Raw genomic sequence first — 17292 nt, forward strand, 5'->3', positions numbered from 1 at the left:
TATTCAAAAAAAGTGGCGTACAAGTCATCATGGGCAATTTTTTCGCTTCTCACATTCCGAACATCAATACTCTTGACTTGAACAATGAAAATCATTTCAATGTTCTTGATTTCTTGGCCAAAACATTACACGATTTATATGTCGAATACCAAACACAACTTCATCAGTATTCAAAAAGTTCTGTTCATAAACCAGTATATGTAGATCTTTTTTCGATACCACTTCCGAACGAAATGATCATTCGGTTTGAGACAACTCTAACAAGAGATCAGCTTGACACTGATCCCGAAAAAAAATATAACCCTTCTTTGGAGTTTAAGAACATTTTATCCTTTTTAACCCATTTGGAAAATGCAGAAAAATATACAAAAACAATTCTTGAGCTGAGATCTTTTCTTCAATCCAACAAACGGTTCTTAACGACTTCACATTCAAAAAGTAGCATTGGTTTAGTTGGGATCAATAATGACATTACTCGAAATTTAAATGCATTTGAGGATACAATCAAAGATTTAATTGACGACAATTCAAAATCAAAAGATAGCAGTTCTGACTTGTATAATCGACTTCAGCTCAATAACTTTTTAATTCAGTTGGAAATTCATTTTTTCTCCAAGTACAGCTTGTTTTTGAAAAGAAAAGCGGAAAAAACATACTTAAGAAATGCAACCATGTCACGGTTAAGAACACCTGAAAATGGGCGATCCATGTCAATGTACAGACAAGGTCCTACACCGTATTTGTTGGAAAGACACGAATCATCCCCAGAAAGTCCAAGCCAAATATTCTTTGACAGCAGTCCTTCATCGTCAACTTTTAGCCCTTCTTTTTTCACTCCAGAAAATGGACAGGAAAGAGGCAGAAGGAAATCCTTCGCGCTCTCATCACGTCAAAAATATCCATTCGAAATTTTTGAGCCAACGGAAAAAGTGTCTCCCTTTCAGCCTGTGAATGCTCCAGCAACAACCTCACCAGTCCCTAAAAATTCTCTCTTAAGTAACGAAAATAATCCTCTCGTATCTTCAAAACCTCCTGTTGTGAAGAAGAAGAAAAAGAAAAAGGAGGTAGAACCCTTTACCTATTCTTTCTTGCTAACACAAAGAGGATATATTACAGACCCAAGATTTAAGAAAAAAGTTGCCACTCCGAGGTCCATTTCCAAAGAATCAGACAAAGAAATTTTAATTACCAAAACATATGATTCAAGCGATGAAGAAGAACGTATTGCTGTCACTCTTCCAAAAAATCGTATGTATTTAACTTTTAATTCCATAATTTATTTAAAATCGATCGTCTTTAACTTCATAATTGACAGATGAGGTTTCTCCTCTGGTAGCAAAAATCAACAAAATGATCAAAGTAATTAGACAAAATCTTCCAGAATATGAATACAAGGAAAATGACAAAAATTCAATTCCTCTTGTTAAAGAGGATCCAAACTCTCTTAGAAACATTATTTTAGCAATTTCGTTTTTTGATGATCTAGATATGAATGATGGTAGGTTTCTCACCTTTTACTTATTACTATTTTTACATAACGTAAAGTGAGCAACCAATACGCCATTGTCGAATGTGGAGGAATTCCAACTCTAATTAAGCTTTTTGATTATCATGGCGATGACAGAATTCGAATTGGATCAGCAAATATTTTGGCTCATTTATCAAGGAATTGTAAGTACCACTTTGGTGAATATTTTTATATATTGTTGCACAATGCATGAACCATCTCCGCAGCAAGAATTCAACTTTCAATTGCTGAGAACATGCCTGCTCTTCTGAGATCTCTTAACAACAGTCAACCATCCGAGGAAATGACAACGATGACTCATTTGCAGAAGGCTCACCATAAATTGAAATTTAACAAGACATCACAAATTACATTTTTGAGTTTATTGAGTGAGGTTATCGCCAATTGTTGTGAGCGAATAGCAGTAAGAAAAATTATCAAGAAGACAAAAGGCATCAAAAAAGTGTTTCTATTTTTGTTGAATAATATTGGATTTTTTGATGGATCCGGTCAAACAGCTGTAAATATTTTTGATTATTTCAAAACCAAGAACTCTTCCCAAAACAGGCCGTTCTCTCTAGCAGCACAGAGTTTACAACACAACAAAACACCCGAAGCTTTAGCAATTATTCATAATTGTCTACGTATAATTTGGAGCACATCAAAGAGTAGTAAGTACAACTTTACACACCAATGGATTTTGATGATAGTTGACACCTGCTTATGACATAGAATCTAACCAAGAGGATATTTGCAACACCAAGCTCTCTGGTTTGTCTGGAATTTCGATTTTGGATAAATATTTGGATCAGTTGTATCTTTACCTGAAAGATTTTGGATCTGAATCAGATGAAACCTTGATTGGCCCTCATAAAATTCTTGTACCTGTCGTTGGATCCTTCATGCACTGTGCTGAAAATGGTAAGTTAATTGCTGAGTCATTCTTGATTGTAATTGTCCCATTTCTTGGAATAGATGCCATTCGTGTGCAAATGAGGAACAATGATTTGGTGAAAAAATTACTAGTGGTTCTTACCTCAATTAACAATATTATGGTCAAGACCAATGTTTTCCACATTGAACTATTAATTGTCATGTCAGGATTACTTTTTAATTTAACCATCGAGAGTAAGTATTTTTATAAGTTAAAATTGATTTTTGCAAATGTTCTAAAATATGATTTTAAATACACCACTATTCTCAGAACATGTCCGTGAACAAATTAACACCATCTTGGAAATTATGGCTCTTTGGATCAAAAAATATGAGAAACAAGCAAGATCAGATCCGGAGAGGTCTCTGATCCTCTTAGAATATATCACTGGTGCCATGTTCAATGCTTCATATTCGATGGAAAATGCTCAGAAAATATTTGAGCTTGGTTTAATACCCTCTCTAACAAGTTTTCTGGATATTAACTTTGTCCCAAAAAGAGCAAAACAAGTCACTACACCACCACTCAACACTTCTCTTACATCAAAATCACCAGCCTCACCCACATCTGTACTCTCTCCAAGTAAGAGAAGAAAAAGAACGGATATCACCGACCAAGAGGAAGTATTTATTGATGCCTCATACACGAGTGGACTTTTAAAAACAAAATCAGTTGAAAAATCAGATGAACTCATCAAATTTAGGTGTGCTGGAATTATTGCAAATTGTGCAAAATTACCTTGGACTAAAATTCTCATTTTCAAGTCGGGAATTGTGGACCACATTTCTCCTCTACTAGTTTCCTCCTCAAAAACAGACTTGATCGCTCACTGCTTGGATATTTTGGGCCAAATTTGTAATTGTAGCTCTGTATTGGACAGCATGTTAAAACAAGGAGCAATGAAAGCCATTTGGTCCATGGTCAGAAATGAAAAGCCAGAAATTCAAGCAGCTGCAGCACGAGCTATATCGAACTGCATTCACAACGCTGAAATTGCTGCACGGATTGGAGAGACCTACGTCAGTGGAATTGGAGTTTTAGTTCGAGTACTTGAATCTTCGTCCGACCTTTTTGTTTTAGGGAATATTTGTCTTGCTATTGCCAAAATGAGCCAAAATCCAATGAACCGAGCTATTTTCACCGAAGAAGGCGCATGTACACATATCGCCAACATGTTAAGAACGACACAAAAGTGGGTGGATGATCTCATGGCAGCCCTGTCCACCAAGCCAAAAGGAAATGAATTCTCCATGGTGGTCTATGAAACTGAAACGGGCGAAAAAAAGAAGCTCGTTTATGATAATCCAGTTCTCAATGCTCGCCTAAATGATAATCTCTTTCTAAGATCCACAGCTGCTCTCGCTATTGCTGAGCTTGGGAAACATCCACATAATTCAATCACATTTTTTGAGCATGGAGTGGTGGATCCACTCATTGAAAATATTAAGCTGCAAAGAATGTTGCAAAAACATTATGATTCTAACCACAGAAAACATTATGAGAATACTGCAATGATTGATATTATTTCTAACACATCTACAAAATCAATGTCACAAGAAAATGGTAGCCCATCTCTACCACCCATTCCAAAAGAGTTTTCACGTCATCGAAGTAATAGCTCTTCCTCGCATCACATGATGAGTGACGATTCCAAAATGGAACAAACTCGAAAATTACAACACAAAAAACTCTCACCTTTCGTTTGTCACAGCATTGTCTGTGCACCTTACATGAAATTGGAAAACTCTCTCGCAAATATTGCCGGAATGCTTGAAAGTGAAAAATTATCGAGAAGTGACAATGTATCATCCGATGAGAAGGAAGAAACTGAAGAAATCTATGAGGAAATTCCAGCAACTGTTGCTCCATCAGACATTGATTGTCATTATCATCATATTTTCAGAAATACATCCTATGCACTCAGTGTCCTTTCTGAAAATGAAACTATTTCTAAAACTCTTCGAATTTGCAATACTGTGCAACTGCTGGTTCGCTTGTTGAGCGCCAAGAATGATGCACTTCAATTAAGTGCTGCGAATGCCATTGCAAATGTTCGAAAGTTTCATGTGTGCTCCAAGACAGCAACAAATCATAAAGAATAGTCAGAGAAAATGTTCGGAAGCCTTCATTTCTAGAGTGATCCAACCTTGGATTTTTGTTACTCTGAATTGACATCTAAATCATACCATTCATAGCCTTTTGGAAGAGTGTATGGAGTGGCTTGATCCACAATCTTGGTTTCAATTTATCCGAGTTGGTCAGTCTTTTCATCTTTACAGAGTGTGTGTTTGTGGTGAGGAAGAAAAGCAGTGACATTTAGGTGTGTATGGATAAGGAAAGAAGTGATACAAGATCATCCAAATAAAAGAAGAAGAAGAAAGATCATGTCGAACCACCACCACCCATGATGATGTATGGAGAGGAGGATATCGATGAAATCAACCAATTGTTCATCGCATGATGTGAATCAATTCATTCATATTGCACAATATTAGAAGAAGAAGAACAAACAAATACTTACAAATCTTGGGAACAGGTTGATGATTCCAAAACTTTCGATCCTTGACAATCTCTTGGTCCTCTCTCTTAGTATCTCCTCCGGGAAGATATTTAGCAACGTTTTGAATCGCTTCTTTAGTAAGGGAGTTGTTTGATTTCAAAACCTTATCAGTTTCTTGTGAAAATAATGTAAAAGTCAACTGAAAACTTTAAAGTTCCTGGTTGACTGAGGTATTGGTATTGAAAATGCACAATTACTCGTACTTGTTGCTACCACATATGCAAAAGGCGATGAAAGTTGGAATTCCATGTTCACTTGGATGCCATCTCAATTTGAGAAATATTAAAAAGAGCGTTCAAGGCACTTTGCAAGAAGAATGAAGAACCTTTAGTCGGCCTTCCACTTCTACATGGAACTTTACACAAGCACTTCAAAACGAAAAATGTTGGTTCTCCCAAAAAAACAATTAAATTTTATAATCTTCAGATGTATTGGTCCGGCTTGTCATTCCAAACCACCCCAAGAGCATTCTGGAGGGTTTGAGTCGCAACTTGGGAGAGCATTTGACCACAAGGCAGCTTGGGGTGTGTAAATTCATTTATTCATTTTCCATAAATAGAAGAATGGTTTGGCCCGAGGGTGAGTGACTATGTTCTTTGTTAAGGACTAGACTTCTGTAATGGCAACATTACAACAGTTTCTCATGGTGGTGAATTCTCATCCAAGCGTTAAAGGAATATGATCAATTCACATGCTCTGTTCTTTTAAGACGAGATCGATTTTGGATGTCTTCCCTCGGTCACAAGGATATTGGAAATTCTCCATTCAACAATATAGATTTGTATCGAGAATATCGCACAGACAATAATTTTTGTGATGAGGTTTTACTACTACTAATTTTGTGGATGTTTTATGCAAAAGCATATAGTGGATGACAGGGAGAACATGTTTAATGACAGATGCTGTCATCCTGGGATATATTCTTCGAAAATCATTGAAAGTATTAGTTTGAAACAAACGGAAACTTCAAAGAGCCGAGTTGATGCCGTTTAGTTCCAACCAAGTTCATCCTTAAAAGATGATGACAGTTGTATGGAGAGGAATTGAAACGAGAATGAAATTGGCTGTTACTGATTGTAAAGACGAGATGAATTGTATTCGTTGCAAGAGACACTCAACGTTTAATGATCCTTCATGAAGGCTTGGCCTATTTTGTCCAAAATCAGTTTGTAATCCAAAATTGTGAATCGCCCATAAACGTGTTTCTCATTGTAAACATGATTTCAATTTGAATTGGTTGGTGGGCAAAGTCGGTACATTCGATTCTACTCTTCCGTCCTTCACAATCATTCCTGATGTCCACTCTTGTTTTGTAGTCCTTTCTTGTTTTTCATGAGTAAAGGAAACTAGTGCACTTGTTTTAAACCTCAACCATGAATTTTCAGGATTCAATTCCTTTTTAAAACTCAAGACAACGTTCTTCTCAGCAGTTTTCATCTCTTAAAAAAATCTCATTTTCTCGCTCTTTCTGACGTCCAACCTCCACCAACGGCTTCTGCGCGTTTGTTGTCTTCTTGTACTTTGTTGGTTGTTGTTGATTTGTACCCTCATCATCATCAAAAGTGTTAACACTGTGTATGATAATATTGTGTTGTTCTCTCTGTGATTATTACTTACCGTTATTCTTCTCGTAGAAACGACCCGACGTTAGTTGCTCGATTGTTGTTTGGAACGAAAAAGAAGAGTAGAGAGAGAGTTTTTAAGATTCATAACCATTCAATCACCCAATTTTGTTCTTCTCGCGTTTATATCATTACGTTGTACATGTGTATATAGCATCTAGTACTACGCCAACCCCTTATCATCACAAGAATACACCATGTCCTCCCCATCTCCACAACAATCCCCTCTCCACAACGATACAATCACTCCCACCTATCTATACAATGAAATCCTGGATATGACATCATTGTGTCCCTGTCAAAACCCAAAACACACCTTTGCTTTGGTAGACCTTCGGTCGAGTGAAGCCTATGAACAGAGCCATTTGCTTACTGCCACGAATGTTGATATCCAAGCCATTCTGAAGCAAATAGATGAAGGCATTACAGAATGGGACGAATTATTAGAGAAGAATCCAGGTCTCGAGGCTTTCCAGCAGAGCTTATTCAAGAAAGCCAACTACTCGAATCAAATGTTTATTGTCTATGATCAGACCTCATCACTACAAGAAACCATCGATGCTTTCGCTAGAAAGATCATTCCTCTCTTTCCCAGAAGTATTATGATTAAGAGTTTGAAATCTCTCGAAGGAGGTTTCGATGAAATGGTTCGCAAGTACGGAAACGTTATCTGTTCTGATTTCGAGTATCCAGAAACCATCGAGAGAGATTCCACTCTTCTACCAAATGAAATTGTTCCTGATTTCCTCTTCTTGGGAGCGTACATTCATGCCTATGTTCCAAAACTTTTAGAATCCCTCAAAATTAACAAGATTGTGAACGTTACACCCGAACCACATGAAGACCACATACTGCAGACGTTTGGAAATTATCAAATTCAAATTGTGGATCACCAATCCATGGATATTAAGCAGCACTTCTCGGAAGCAATTGAGTTCATTAAGGAATGCAAAAAGAACGGGGAACGAGTATTCATTCACTGTCAAAAGGGTATTTCCCGATCGGCTTCTATTGTTCTGGCATATCTTGTCGCTGCTGAAGGTCTTACGCTGCAGCAAGCTTACAATCATACAAAACAAGCACGTAAATTTATCAAGCCAAACAAGGGATTTACGAATCAATTAGGCCAATTTGAAATGGAGCTGAACCCTTCCCTCACTAAACCAACCTATCGAGAAGAAGCCTCATCATGCCTGGAGAGATCTCGGAGAAGACAAGTGCTCTACTAATAAACAAGTTGTTCTTTGCACTACTACTTTGCAAATACACATGATTTCAGGTGTTTCATCACCCAATAATGATCTGTCGCCTGTGTCTTCCTCCTCGCTCCTTCCATTTGCTTCCTCACGAACTCTTTGGGTGACATCACCAGTTTCCGTCAAAGCGTTCAACGAAGTTTCATGAAGAAGAAAAACAAATTAAAAAAAATTATTGAATTTGCTCCTGTCATACTCGCTCAATATTTCACTCTTTTTATTTCACTCTACATACGTACTTGCTTCTAAAAGACTGGCACAATTACACCACCATTCTTTTAACAACAATAATTTGAAATACCGCCTCAATAAGATACCTACTTGTTTTCCCTTTCCTTCCAAAATTCATCATCGTCATCACGAAGAAGTGGTATCATCAACGCTCGTGCAAATTCTATTTGAAGTAATTATCGTCCTTTTTTCATCATCATCTTTATTTCTCTTTCAAGGAAATACAAGTAGTAGTAGTACTAGCGGTATAAACCTTTTACTCCATACTACTTTATCCACAGTTACCTCATCAATAAGTACAATAATTCCAATACACCCGGATGGTTAATTCTATAGAAGATAACTCATCTACACTTGAACAATCTGAATCAGAACTTAAACAACACTCTATCCATCATGATGAATTTAAAGAAACAAATCCTCTCAAAAACCATCTCCAATCAAGGCTTTATTGAAGCAAACCAAACAACCTCGAAATTCCAACAACCACATCCTGCTGGAACAAAGACTCATTCTCTCTCATCGGGTACACCAATCAATACATCTTCTCTCCATCAGGAAGGATCTGTTTCTATGAGTATGAATCATGGATTCCAAGAACAAATGATAACAGGTGTTAAGAATGGCATGTCGGAACTCGAAGCAGTAGTGAGCAGTACAAGTACTAGTTCTCAAACAGCAGCAACCTTTGGAGTTCCATCTTCAGCAATTCCATCCAACAGCAATGTGGCCTCTTCCCATTCTAATGGTGCTTCCTCTTTGTTAAGCACTTCTGCATTGGCTTCTGCATCTATGGCTTCTTCTGCATCATCTTTGGAGTCTTCCCCTCTCTCCAAAGATCTTTACTATACTGTGAAGGACAAAACATTTAGATTCCTTTCATTGAGAGATAACTTTTCACTTCCATTGCTGACAAAAATATATAATGAAATTATGATTCCGAACTTTCCAATTGAATCCGAATTGGATCCGCTCGAAGTTTGGATTAACAATTTAACTCATAAGGGAGGTCGTATATTTGTTCCACTCATGCATATTATGGTTGCTTTTGAAATTGATAGCAACGACAACAATGCATTGAAAGATGAAAATATTGCAGGTATTTCTGTATTTGAATATTATGAAATGTCTCAATGTGCGTTGCTGTCATACTTTGTCGTGTGCGAAAAGTACAGAAATTATGGTTTGGGAAAGACATTAGTTTATCAAGCTTACGAATATTGCAAGAATGAGTTATATGCAAAGAGAAAAGCAAATAGATGGGAGGCGTTAAACAATGCACTCATGCATGTAAGAAACTGGCATGTCGGAGATGATGATGGTGCGACCATTGTACAGCTAACAAAAACTCAAAAAGGACAATTACAATTCGCTCAACAGTATATTCAATTATGTCTTCACAATGCTCAACTTAAGACACAAAATGCAGACATCAAACATATTCTCGATGCTGAAGAAGATGAGTTTTATTTCTTCGCAGAGACAAATGCCATCGGCGTGCACGATGGAGTGATGGCATCTGAGCAAAGACACAAGATTATGAGAAATATTGGATTTTGTGTTGTAGATTTTGAATACATCCAACCTCCAGTTTGTACGGATGAGGACGCCATGTATTGTGATGATTTACTTCTTCTTTCTTTGGAAGTGGAGAATGATAGATGCAGGATAAAATCGACGGAACCAATTAGACATGTTCCAAGATTTAAACTGAAATGTTGGACATTAGAATTGCTGTACACTGTGTTCAGAGAGATTTACCCACATATATTTGCTGATTATTTCCAATATCAATGGCAAGATCTAGATGCTAGAGGCCCAAGAATACCAATATTTACTGACCTAGAAAAGTGGAAGAGAAGAACAAGGCTTGAAAACTACAAGAGGGATGAGAATTTATTGTCCAAATTGTAATGTGGCTTAGAGTTGGTGAGTTGAAGATTGTGAATCAACGATTTCTCTGATGATTTTACGTAATAATCAATTAAATTTTTGTCATTAAAACTAATGCGATTTGTTATCCATCTTCGTAATGTGCTTGCTGACTATCATTTTCGCCTCCTATTTACTCTTGATCCAGAATCTTGACCATCTTCTTTTGCTCGTCGAACATTCTTAATCTTGGAATATTTCCTTTTTCAATAGCTTTGAGAATGAGTTGCCAACGTTCTTCTGATTCTGTTAGTGGTGATGTTAAACCCATTGCTTTTTGTAGATGCTGATTGAAATATTGCAGCATTCTTGGGAGCTGGAGTGTGGATTGATGTGAGCCAGGTTTAAATAGTTTCACTTCTGCCGACCACCATCGATAAAAAATCGACACACAATTCGTGGTGTCAACATCTGAGACGTTTGAGGTCGTTGTTGAGGCCACGGACGCAGATATTTGGGGAGGTGATGAGACTGCTGCCTGGTTTGTACTTTGTGAAGATTCAGACTGGATCGAAGAAGTTTGTGAGCTTGATGTCTTTCCAATCATGAGTGCATCCATTTTGGTCTCTGTAGTTGTTGGTACTGTTGGTTTCTGCTCAGTGGAGGTTGTTGTTGCACTTTTCTGATCGACGATTGTACTGTTTAGACTTTCGTTTGATGTTGAAACATTACTGACTGTAGTTGTCGTTGTAGTGGTTGGTTGTTCAGTAGCTATCTCATATGTTACAGGTTGAATAGAATGGATGGAGGGACCTCTCAAGGTCTTTGTAAGAGAATTACCATAGGGTTTAACATATTTGTTGAAAAATACGATTGCAGCATTAATTTCAAGTATGTGAAAAGGTATCTCACCAAATGTTGTCTTTGTAGTGATTGGTATAGTAAAAGACATGGCCTTGTCTTTCTTTGCTAGCTTTCTTTTTGGTACATTTTTCAAAATTTCGCTAAATGCCGCTCTTTTCTCTGATTCGTTTTGCATAAAGTGGAAAAAGAAATTAGCATAGAGTGATTTTTCGTTAATGAGATGTATGCCTTCAAGTTTTTGAATGTTAGCCTCATCCAAATGGCCTATGGTGTTACAGAGGTGAGAATAAATGCTGGATATTTCTGTTCTTCCAATATTCTTTCCAGGTAAATGTCTAATTTTTTTCCTTACAACATTAATAACTTTGACATACATGTTTGATTGGCTGTCTATTTCATCAGCTGTGTCATTGACATTAGAGGGAACGATATTAGCAGTGTTTTCAGTTGAAAAGCATTCGATCATATCATGCCAAAATGTAACCCAAGTTTGAAAACTTAGTTGCCAATGATATCGTGTCGTTTCATTTTCAAATTCGAAATGTTTGTACTTGGATGTCAAATTTGGGGGCTTTGGATTAGATTTAAGGTACTTCATTAGTTCTTGAATCTCATTATTATTAATTTCTGTAAATCCCAGGCTTAATAAAGCGATGCAATCTTCCTCTCTAAGGTTTTGGTATGTAATATCATGTAAATTGTTGAAAATAAAATATTTTTCAACAATTTCCATATGAGCCAAACTCCTCAACAATGCTTTAAACTTAATACCAACAGACTTGTTGGAAGAGCGATATTTGTCTAGAATGAGATGGTCGTCCAATATAGCGTTAAGAGCATTGCCAAAAGCAGGAGCTGTACTATGACGTTTTTTACTTGGTGTTGATTCCTTCTCATCAGAGGAAGAGAGTTCATCATCTTCAATCTTTTTCTTTTTTTGTGATGAAGGTGTTGTTCTTGTTTCATCCTCATCGGAAGATGTTTCGTCTACAGAGGTGGCATGCACTACTTTCCTCTTCATATTGTATTTTTAAAGAGTCTTCGATGCTGAATGATGAAATGTCGGACCTGATACAACGATTGTTGATAGCAAGCAACAGTAATTTATCGTATGATGATATCCTTATTTTACACCTCCACCAGAGCGCTATGGAAGAATACTGTTGCTGAATTTTTTTTATTTCAAGGCTTTCGCTGGGTTTGAGATTTGTGATGGGAAAGTTTTGTTTTCTTGGAGGATCTAGAGTTGGAAGAAGATTTAGTGAATGATGGAGGTTGTTGTTGCCATCCAATGGGTAAAGTAATGTTGTCTTTTTTCCGCTTGAGTGGATTGTTTTTTTCATCGTTCTCTTCTTGTTTCTGTTGCTGCTGCTTGAATGTACCAAAGCGAAGTCGTCCCGACGATGATTGTAATTCCGAATTTTGAGTATCATCATTTTCAGTATTCATTGATGTAGTTGCTGTTGGAAATGATGACGACGAGGAATCCATCATTCCATAAAAACCCATCGAATAAATTGAATCACAATCTTGTTCAATGCCGCAAGACCCTAGGCTTTCAATAATTTGTTCTTGGTTATTCCCTGAAAAAGACAAGGATTGTTGAATAACTTGATCTAATTTTCCCTCTTTGATGTAACTCCATTGCTCACTCAGGTGGTCTCTTGTTTGATTTGAACTTTCCACGTGATGAACAGCAACATTGTCCGTTTGATTCGATGAAGAGTCGGTTTTGTGAGAGGAGGGAACAACAAGTCTAGATGTTGTTGATTTAAATGTGAGAGATTGAGGATTTGTCGTGGGGGCTGATGATGAAGCAAAACTACTTTTCCGAGATGTTGCTTGCAAACTTGCTGCCGGTGTTTGTGGTTTGTTTCTGTTCATAAACCGAAGGGAAGCAATAGAAGAAGAGAGCTGCTTTCGAGGTTTATCCTCTTGGCCGTTTGTGTTCGGTGATGGTTTCTGCTCTGTGTTTGAAGAAGGTTTATTGTGGTTGATTCTCTTCATATTTTATTTGAAGTTGTGGAAATTGGAAAACAATCATCAACTCTAAGAATCGTAAAAGTACTGATACTCTTGATCAGAAGAAAGGCGAACATTACTTTTTGTGAACGTCAATCCAACCTACATATTGCAATACTTTTGAGTTACATACTTCTTTTCAAACTTTGAGTATTATTAATGGAAGGTATCAAAAGAAAAATTCAGATGTCAAACAACTGTCAAACAAAAAAAATGGGCGGAGGTTCAGAATTCCCAACCAACAATCACGCTTCTAATTATTTTCAACAACACCCTTCACAACAGCACCCTCTCTCTATACCGCAATTTCATCAGCCATATTATTCAAGTCCACCATTTCCATCTTTTCAAAATAATCTTCATCTCTTTAATCAACCTCCTTGGAACACAACGAACTCCCCTTCCATTCGATCCGTAGATAACTTCTCCAGTCTTCCTAGCGCTTCTCCATCATTGCCAGCATCCTCCTCCAATGATTCTTCTTGTTTTTACTCCATCCCAAGCATCGACAATGACCAATCTCATCCTCCTTTTCATCCCAGATCCAACGTAGTGCTTAATCAACTCTTCCACAACAATGAACACCAAGATTTCTACAACCCCTCTCGAGAGAATTCCTTCATGTCCACGAGTGATAGCAGCCTTGTTTTACCTGAATCGTCTTTATCATCTTCAACACAAGTTCAACCCTTGCATGGAACTCTCCCAAAAGAAGAAAAAAAGATTCCAACCTCTTCCACGAATGACGACCATAATCTCCTGATCCATTTTTACGGGAACGACGAACCCATCATCTTCATCAAGAAGATTGGGCAAGGGGGATTCGGGTCTGTGTATCATGTTCGTACCCAAGCACAAAAAGCAATGAGGAACAACTACAATCATCTTCAGTACAAAGAAGAAGAAGAAGAACATCGAGAATTTGCATTAAAAGTCCTCAAAGATCAAAACGTTTCTTTAAACGAGATTAAGCGTAGGTTTGAACATGAACATATTCTTCCGATGAGAGCCAAGAAACCCCCACTCACCATTGAAGTCGAGAAAATTAATAATCAATTTCCTGGACAAGTGAGTGTCTTGTGCATTGAGAGTCCTTACATGAGGCTTGGTTCTCTACAGCAGAAGTGCAAAGAACTTTCAGAAAAAACCCTCTGGCTTATCCTTCAACAAATATCATCCGCTTTGGCCTACATGTACACGATTGATAAGTGTCTTCATCGAGATGTAAAACCAGAGAATATTCTTATTAAGGAATATGATGAATCGACGGGTGATATCCACGTGGTGTTGGGAGATTTTGGACTTGTTCGTTCAGAGGATACAATTTCCTCATCGAACAAGAGTGGTACTCCTTCCTATGCCTCGCCAGAAAGAGAATATTCGAATGATTCTGACATCTTTGCTTTGGGTGTCACAATGTTCAAGCTAATTACAGGATTTTCAAAGATAGATGACAAGACATTTTCTGAACATTATCAAACCAAGAACGATCTTTCTGAGGAGATTAAAAGACAAATTGGGAATAGAGTGAGCAAATCCATGATAGACATGATCATTCAATTGACTCGAAAGAAAAGGCCAAGAATTTCATATCAAGAAATTCAAGAAATTTGTAGAAACAATTTATTACGACATGAAAAGGTCATTCCTGTGTCTTCCACGTCTCTATCACTGGAAGAAGATGATCCCGATCTGAATGATCTTACTGAAAGAGCTCAAGCCATGTCTATTTCAAACAATGAGTTGTGTACTCAATCCAAAGCTTATGAATACAAGTTACAACGAGATGGCCCTTTTGTAAATAGAAATAATTCCGTTCGAATCGTTTGCTCAGAAGAATCACTAAAGAATATTGAAACTGTTGAGCTAAAAATTGAGCATAATGGAGCACATGTTGAAACACATACTTACATTAAGAAGAAAGTTAAAGAGGAATCAAAAACCGATCGTGGACTTGTGACTGCAAGCATTTATGGTAGCTCGCATTTACCGAAAAACAGAAAGCAAGGTGGTCCCTTCAAAATTATTTTGATTGTTAATAATGCACAGGTTGACAGTGCAGATTATAAATATCTTTAGACCACCATCTAAGGATATTATATCCAAGTCATAAGAAATTAGAAACATTGAAAGGCAACGGTGAGCAACAAAAGTCATTGTTTCTTCATCCTAATAAGACGAAGGTTAAAATGCTGGCACACCTCACACAAGTTCATATTCGAGACCAAAGTTCTAAAAAAATTCAAATCAAATGGATAACCCACCACCTCTTCCAACCACAGCCTCCGCTCTGGCAACATCCAGTCGCCACAATCATAAACTGGAAATCTTTCATCGATGGTTCATCTCGACTGGTATTCAAAAGTACAACCCTGCTCTGGATGGATCTGTTAAATTTGATCCTACCATGCTCACCGTTCTTGCCAGAAAACTCATCAAACTTTTCAGATCCAGACCCTTCTCTTTTACCACTGCAGTGGTCGTGTATTCCTTGCTGATCGGTTTATTGAGTCCACAATTATGGACGGCCCATGGAGCGTTTGCTGCAGGGTTTTCTTCACTAGCTTTGGGTAGGTACTCCTTTTTTGAGCCTGTAAGCCATTCCGATCTCGGTGTGATGATCACTCATGTTGATATTATGATCATAGGCGATGATTTGGCAAGATCTGTCATGAGTATCTGCAAAGACGGAGAGAAAGTGAATGGGGCTACCACAAGCACGCCATTGAACTTGTCTAATTTTTGGACTGGAATGCATCATCTCTCGGAAGGGCAATACTGGATGTTGTGGCTTAAATTTAGCGTGTTGCAAAGATCATCCTTGTTGTTTTTGGATTCATTGAATTATATGGCCGCAAAGAGCAATAATAATACCTACCATTCGAAGTATTACATGGCCAATGCCAAGTGGTTTGAAGGAATGAACGGAATTCTCTTGTCATTAGTGGCTTCGTATGCTTCCTTACGCTTTGCCGATAACAGGTGGCATAATTACCTTCCAAAATATATAGAATTGTTTTTATATGCCTCTATTGGATTTGCAGGTGTGCGGACCGCCATTGAAGATCGAGTGGCTAGAAAGACTCCAGATAAATTATACGACATTCAAAATAGATTGGGAAGAATTCAAAAGGGTATGGGATTGTTGTTTTTGAGCTATGTGGGATGGCTATGGTTCGCTAAATTTGGAGATTATTTCTTGCAAAATATTTATCAATTCACGAATGGATCTCTATCCATGCGTTTGATTGGAAGAACCATCATCAATCTATCGGTATCATTAACCTCAATGTTCTTAGGTGTTGGAGCAGCAAGTGAGGGTTTGAAAGAACTCAGTATGAATTTTGGCGATCGTTTCCATAATTTTTATTTGAATTTCTCCAATAGAATTTCTCAATTTGGAAAACGTTATGAAAAGGAGTTAGCTGCAATATGTTTGAGCTTGATGAAAGGAGTTGGACTTTACTCATTCTTTGCTGGTGGATATCATTTTTCAAGATCATTCCATTCATTCATGCAAAGATTGACACAATCTAGTGACTCTCTATCCAATATCTCTTTGAGACAGCTCTCACTAGAGATGGGAAAAGATGTCGCAAGCGTGGTTGCTATGGTTGGAGGATATTTCACTTTTGCTACTGCATTAAGCTTCTCAAGCCCTGCTCAAAATGGAATATTACCGATTGATAAGGCGAATTTGAACTTGTCCGTGTGTGGTTTTGGGTTGTTGAAATTAGGAGCCGCTCTCTCGAAGTTCCAATATCAATTCAATGAGAAGCTTTTAAGACAATCCTTATTTAATTCTCTTCCTATGGTTTCAAAAATTGATGAAGTATTGTCCTACGAAAATATTGCTCTCACTTTTGCCTCCACAGGTACATTGGCTTATGGTGTTGATATGTTGCGAATGGCATACAAGGTTACTAGTAATCCAAACAACATTCCACAACTTCAATTCAATCCTACTCCTGGAGGTGTTGCATTGGCTTCGAGTTTGGGTCTTGTGACGTTGAAACATTTTCTTTCACTTGGTCAGTCAGTTGTGGGTTGTGTGAAGAGTAGAAACGTGTTTGCAAGTGTTACAGATTTGGGATTTTTACTTCCAGCTGCTAAGGACTTGGCATTTGGAGTTGCAGCCATGGCAGGTGCAGGATTCGTTCTGATGAAGACCTTCCCATCCCTTGAAACCACTTATTGAGCGTCCTTTGAAGTATTTTGATGGAATGCTTGGAAAACGATTCAGAAAATTGTTGACCATTTTCAGTTCTCCAGTTGCCGCATTTACAGTTTTTGCAACGATCGGAAGCTACATTGTTTATAAGAAGTATATCTATGATGAAGAAATGATGACATCATCCGATGAAACAAATACTGTCACAAACACAACCAACTCAAAGTAGACAAATATTCGTTTTTGAACTATT

At 37.6% G+C, this 17292-nt stretch overlaps 7 protein-coding genes across 7 annotated transcripts; 5 read left to right on the forward strand and 2 right to left on the reverse strand.

The window, feature by feature from the left end:
* Positions 1-29: 29 nt before the first annotated feature.
* FDP41_007198 (uncharacterized protein) lies at positions 30-4543 on the forward strand (the record flags this gene model as incomplete). The annotated part of the gene is made up of 7 exons (XM_044710916.1): positions 30-1248; positions 1316-1498; positions 1546-1671; positions 1735-2178; positions 2240-2428; positions 2483-2635; positions 2712-4543. 7 exons carry the CDS (start codon positions 30-32, stop codon positions 4541-4543), a joined length of 4146 nt encoding a protein of 1381 aa, XP_044558524.1.
* A 2277-nt stretch (positions 4544-6820) lies between these two features.
* FDP41_007199 (uncharacterized protein) lies at positions 6821-7852 on the forward strand (the record flags this gene model as incomplete). The annotated part of the gene is made up of 1 exon (XM_044710917.1): positions 6821-7852. The coding sequence occupies one exon, from the start codon at positions 6821-6823 to the stop codon at positions 7850-7852; it is 1032 nt and encodes a 343-aa protein (XP_044558525.1).
* Positions 7853-8509: 657 nt separating this feature from the next.
* Positions 8510-10024, forward strand: FDP41_007200 (uncharacterized protein; the record flags this gene model as incomplete). The annotated part of the gene is made up of 1 exon (XM_044710920.1): positions 8510-10024. One exon carries the CDS (start codon positions 8510-8512, stop codon positions 10022-10024), a length of 1515 nt encoding a protein of 504 aa, XP_044558526.1.
* A 151-nt stretch (positions 10025-10175) lies between these two features.
* Positions 10176-11867, reverse strand: FDP41_007201 (uncharacterized protein; the record flags this gene model as incomplete). The annotated part of the gene is made up of 1 exon (XM_044710921.1): positions 10176-11867. One exon carries the CDS (start codon positions 11865-11867, stop codon positions 10176-10178), a length of 1692 nt encoding a protein of 563 aa, XP_044558527.1.
* Positions 11868-12028: 161 nt separating this feature from the next.
* FDP41_007202 (uncharacterized protein) lies at positions 12029-12853 on the reverse strand (the record flags this gene model as incomplete). The annotated part of the gene is made up of 1 exon (XM_044710922.1): positions 12029-12853. One exon carries the CDS (start codon positions 12851-12853, stop codon positions 12029-12031), a length of 825 nt encoding a protein of 274 aa, XP_044558528.1.
* Positions 12854-13081: 228 nt separating this feature from the next.
* On the forward strand, positions 13082-14947 carry FDP41_007203 (uncharacterized protein; the record flags this gene model as incomplete). The annotated part of the gene is made up of 1 exon (XM_044710923.1): positions 13082-14947. One exon carries the CDS (start codon positions 13082-13084, stop codon positions 14945-14947), a length of 1866 nt encoding a protein of 621 aa, XP_044558529.1.
* A 172-nt stretch (positions 14948-15119) lies between these two features.
* On the forward strand, positions 15120-17066 carry FDP41_007204 (uncharacterized protein; the record flags this gene model as incomplete). The annotated part of the gene is made up of 2 exons (XM_044710924.1): positions 15120-15438; positions 15517-17066. 2 exons carry the CDS (start codon positions 15120-15122, stop codon positions 17064-17066), a joined length of 1869 nt encoding a protein of 622 aa, XP_044558530.1.
* Positions 17067-17292: the final 226 nt, after the last annotated feature.

Source organism: Naegleria fowleri (genome assembly GCF_008403515.1).
Source record: "Naegleria fowleri strain ATCC 30894 chromosome Unknown tig58, whole genome shotgun sequence".
Taxonomy (NCBI): Eukaryota; Heterolobosea; class Eutetramitea; order Acrasida; family Naegleriidae; genus Naegleria; species Naegleria fowleri.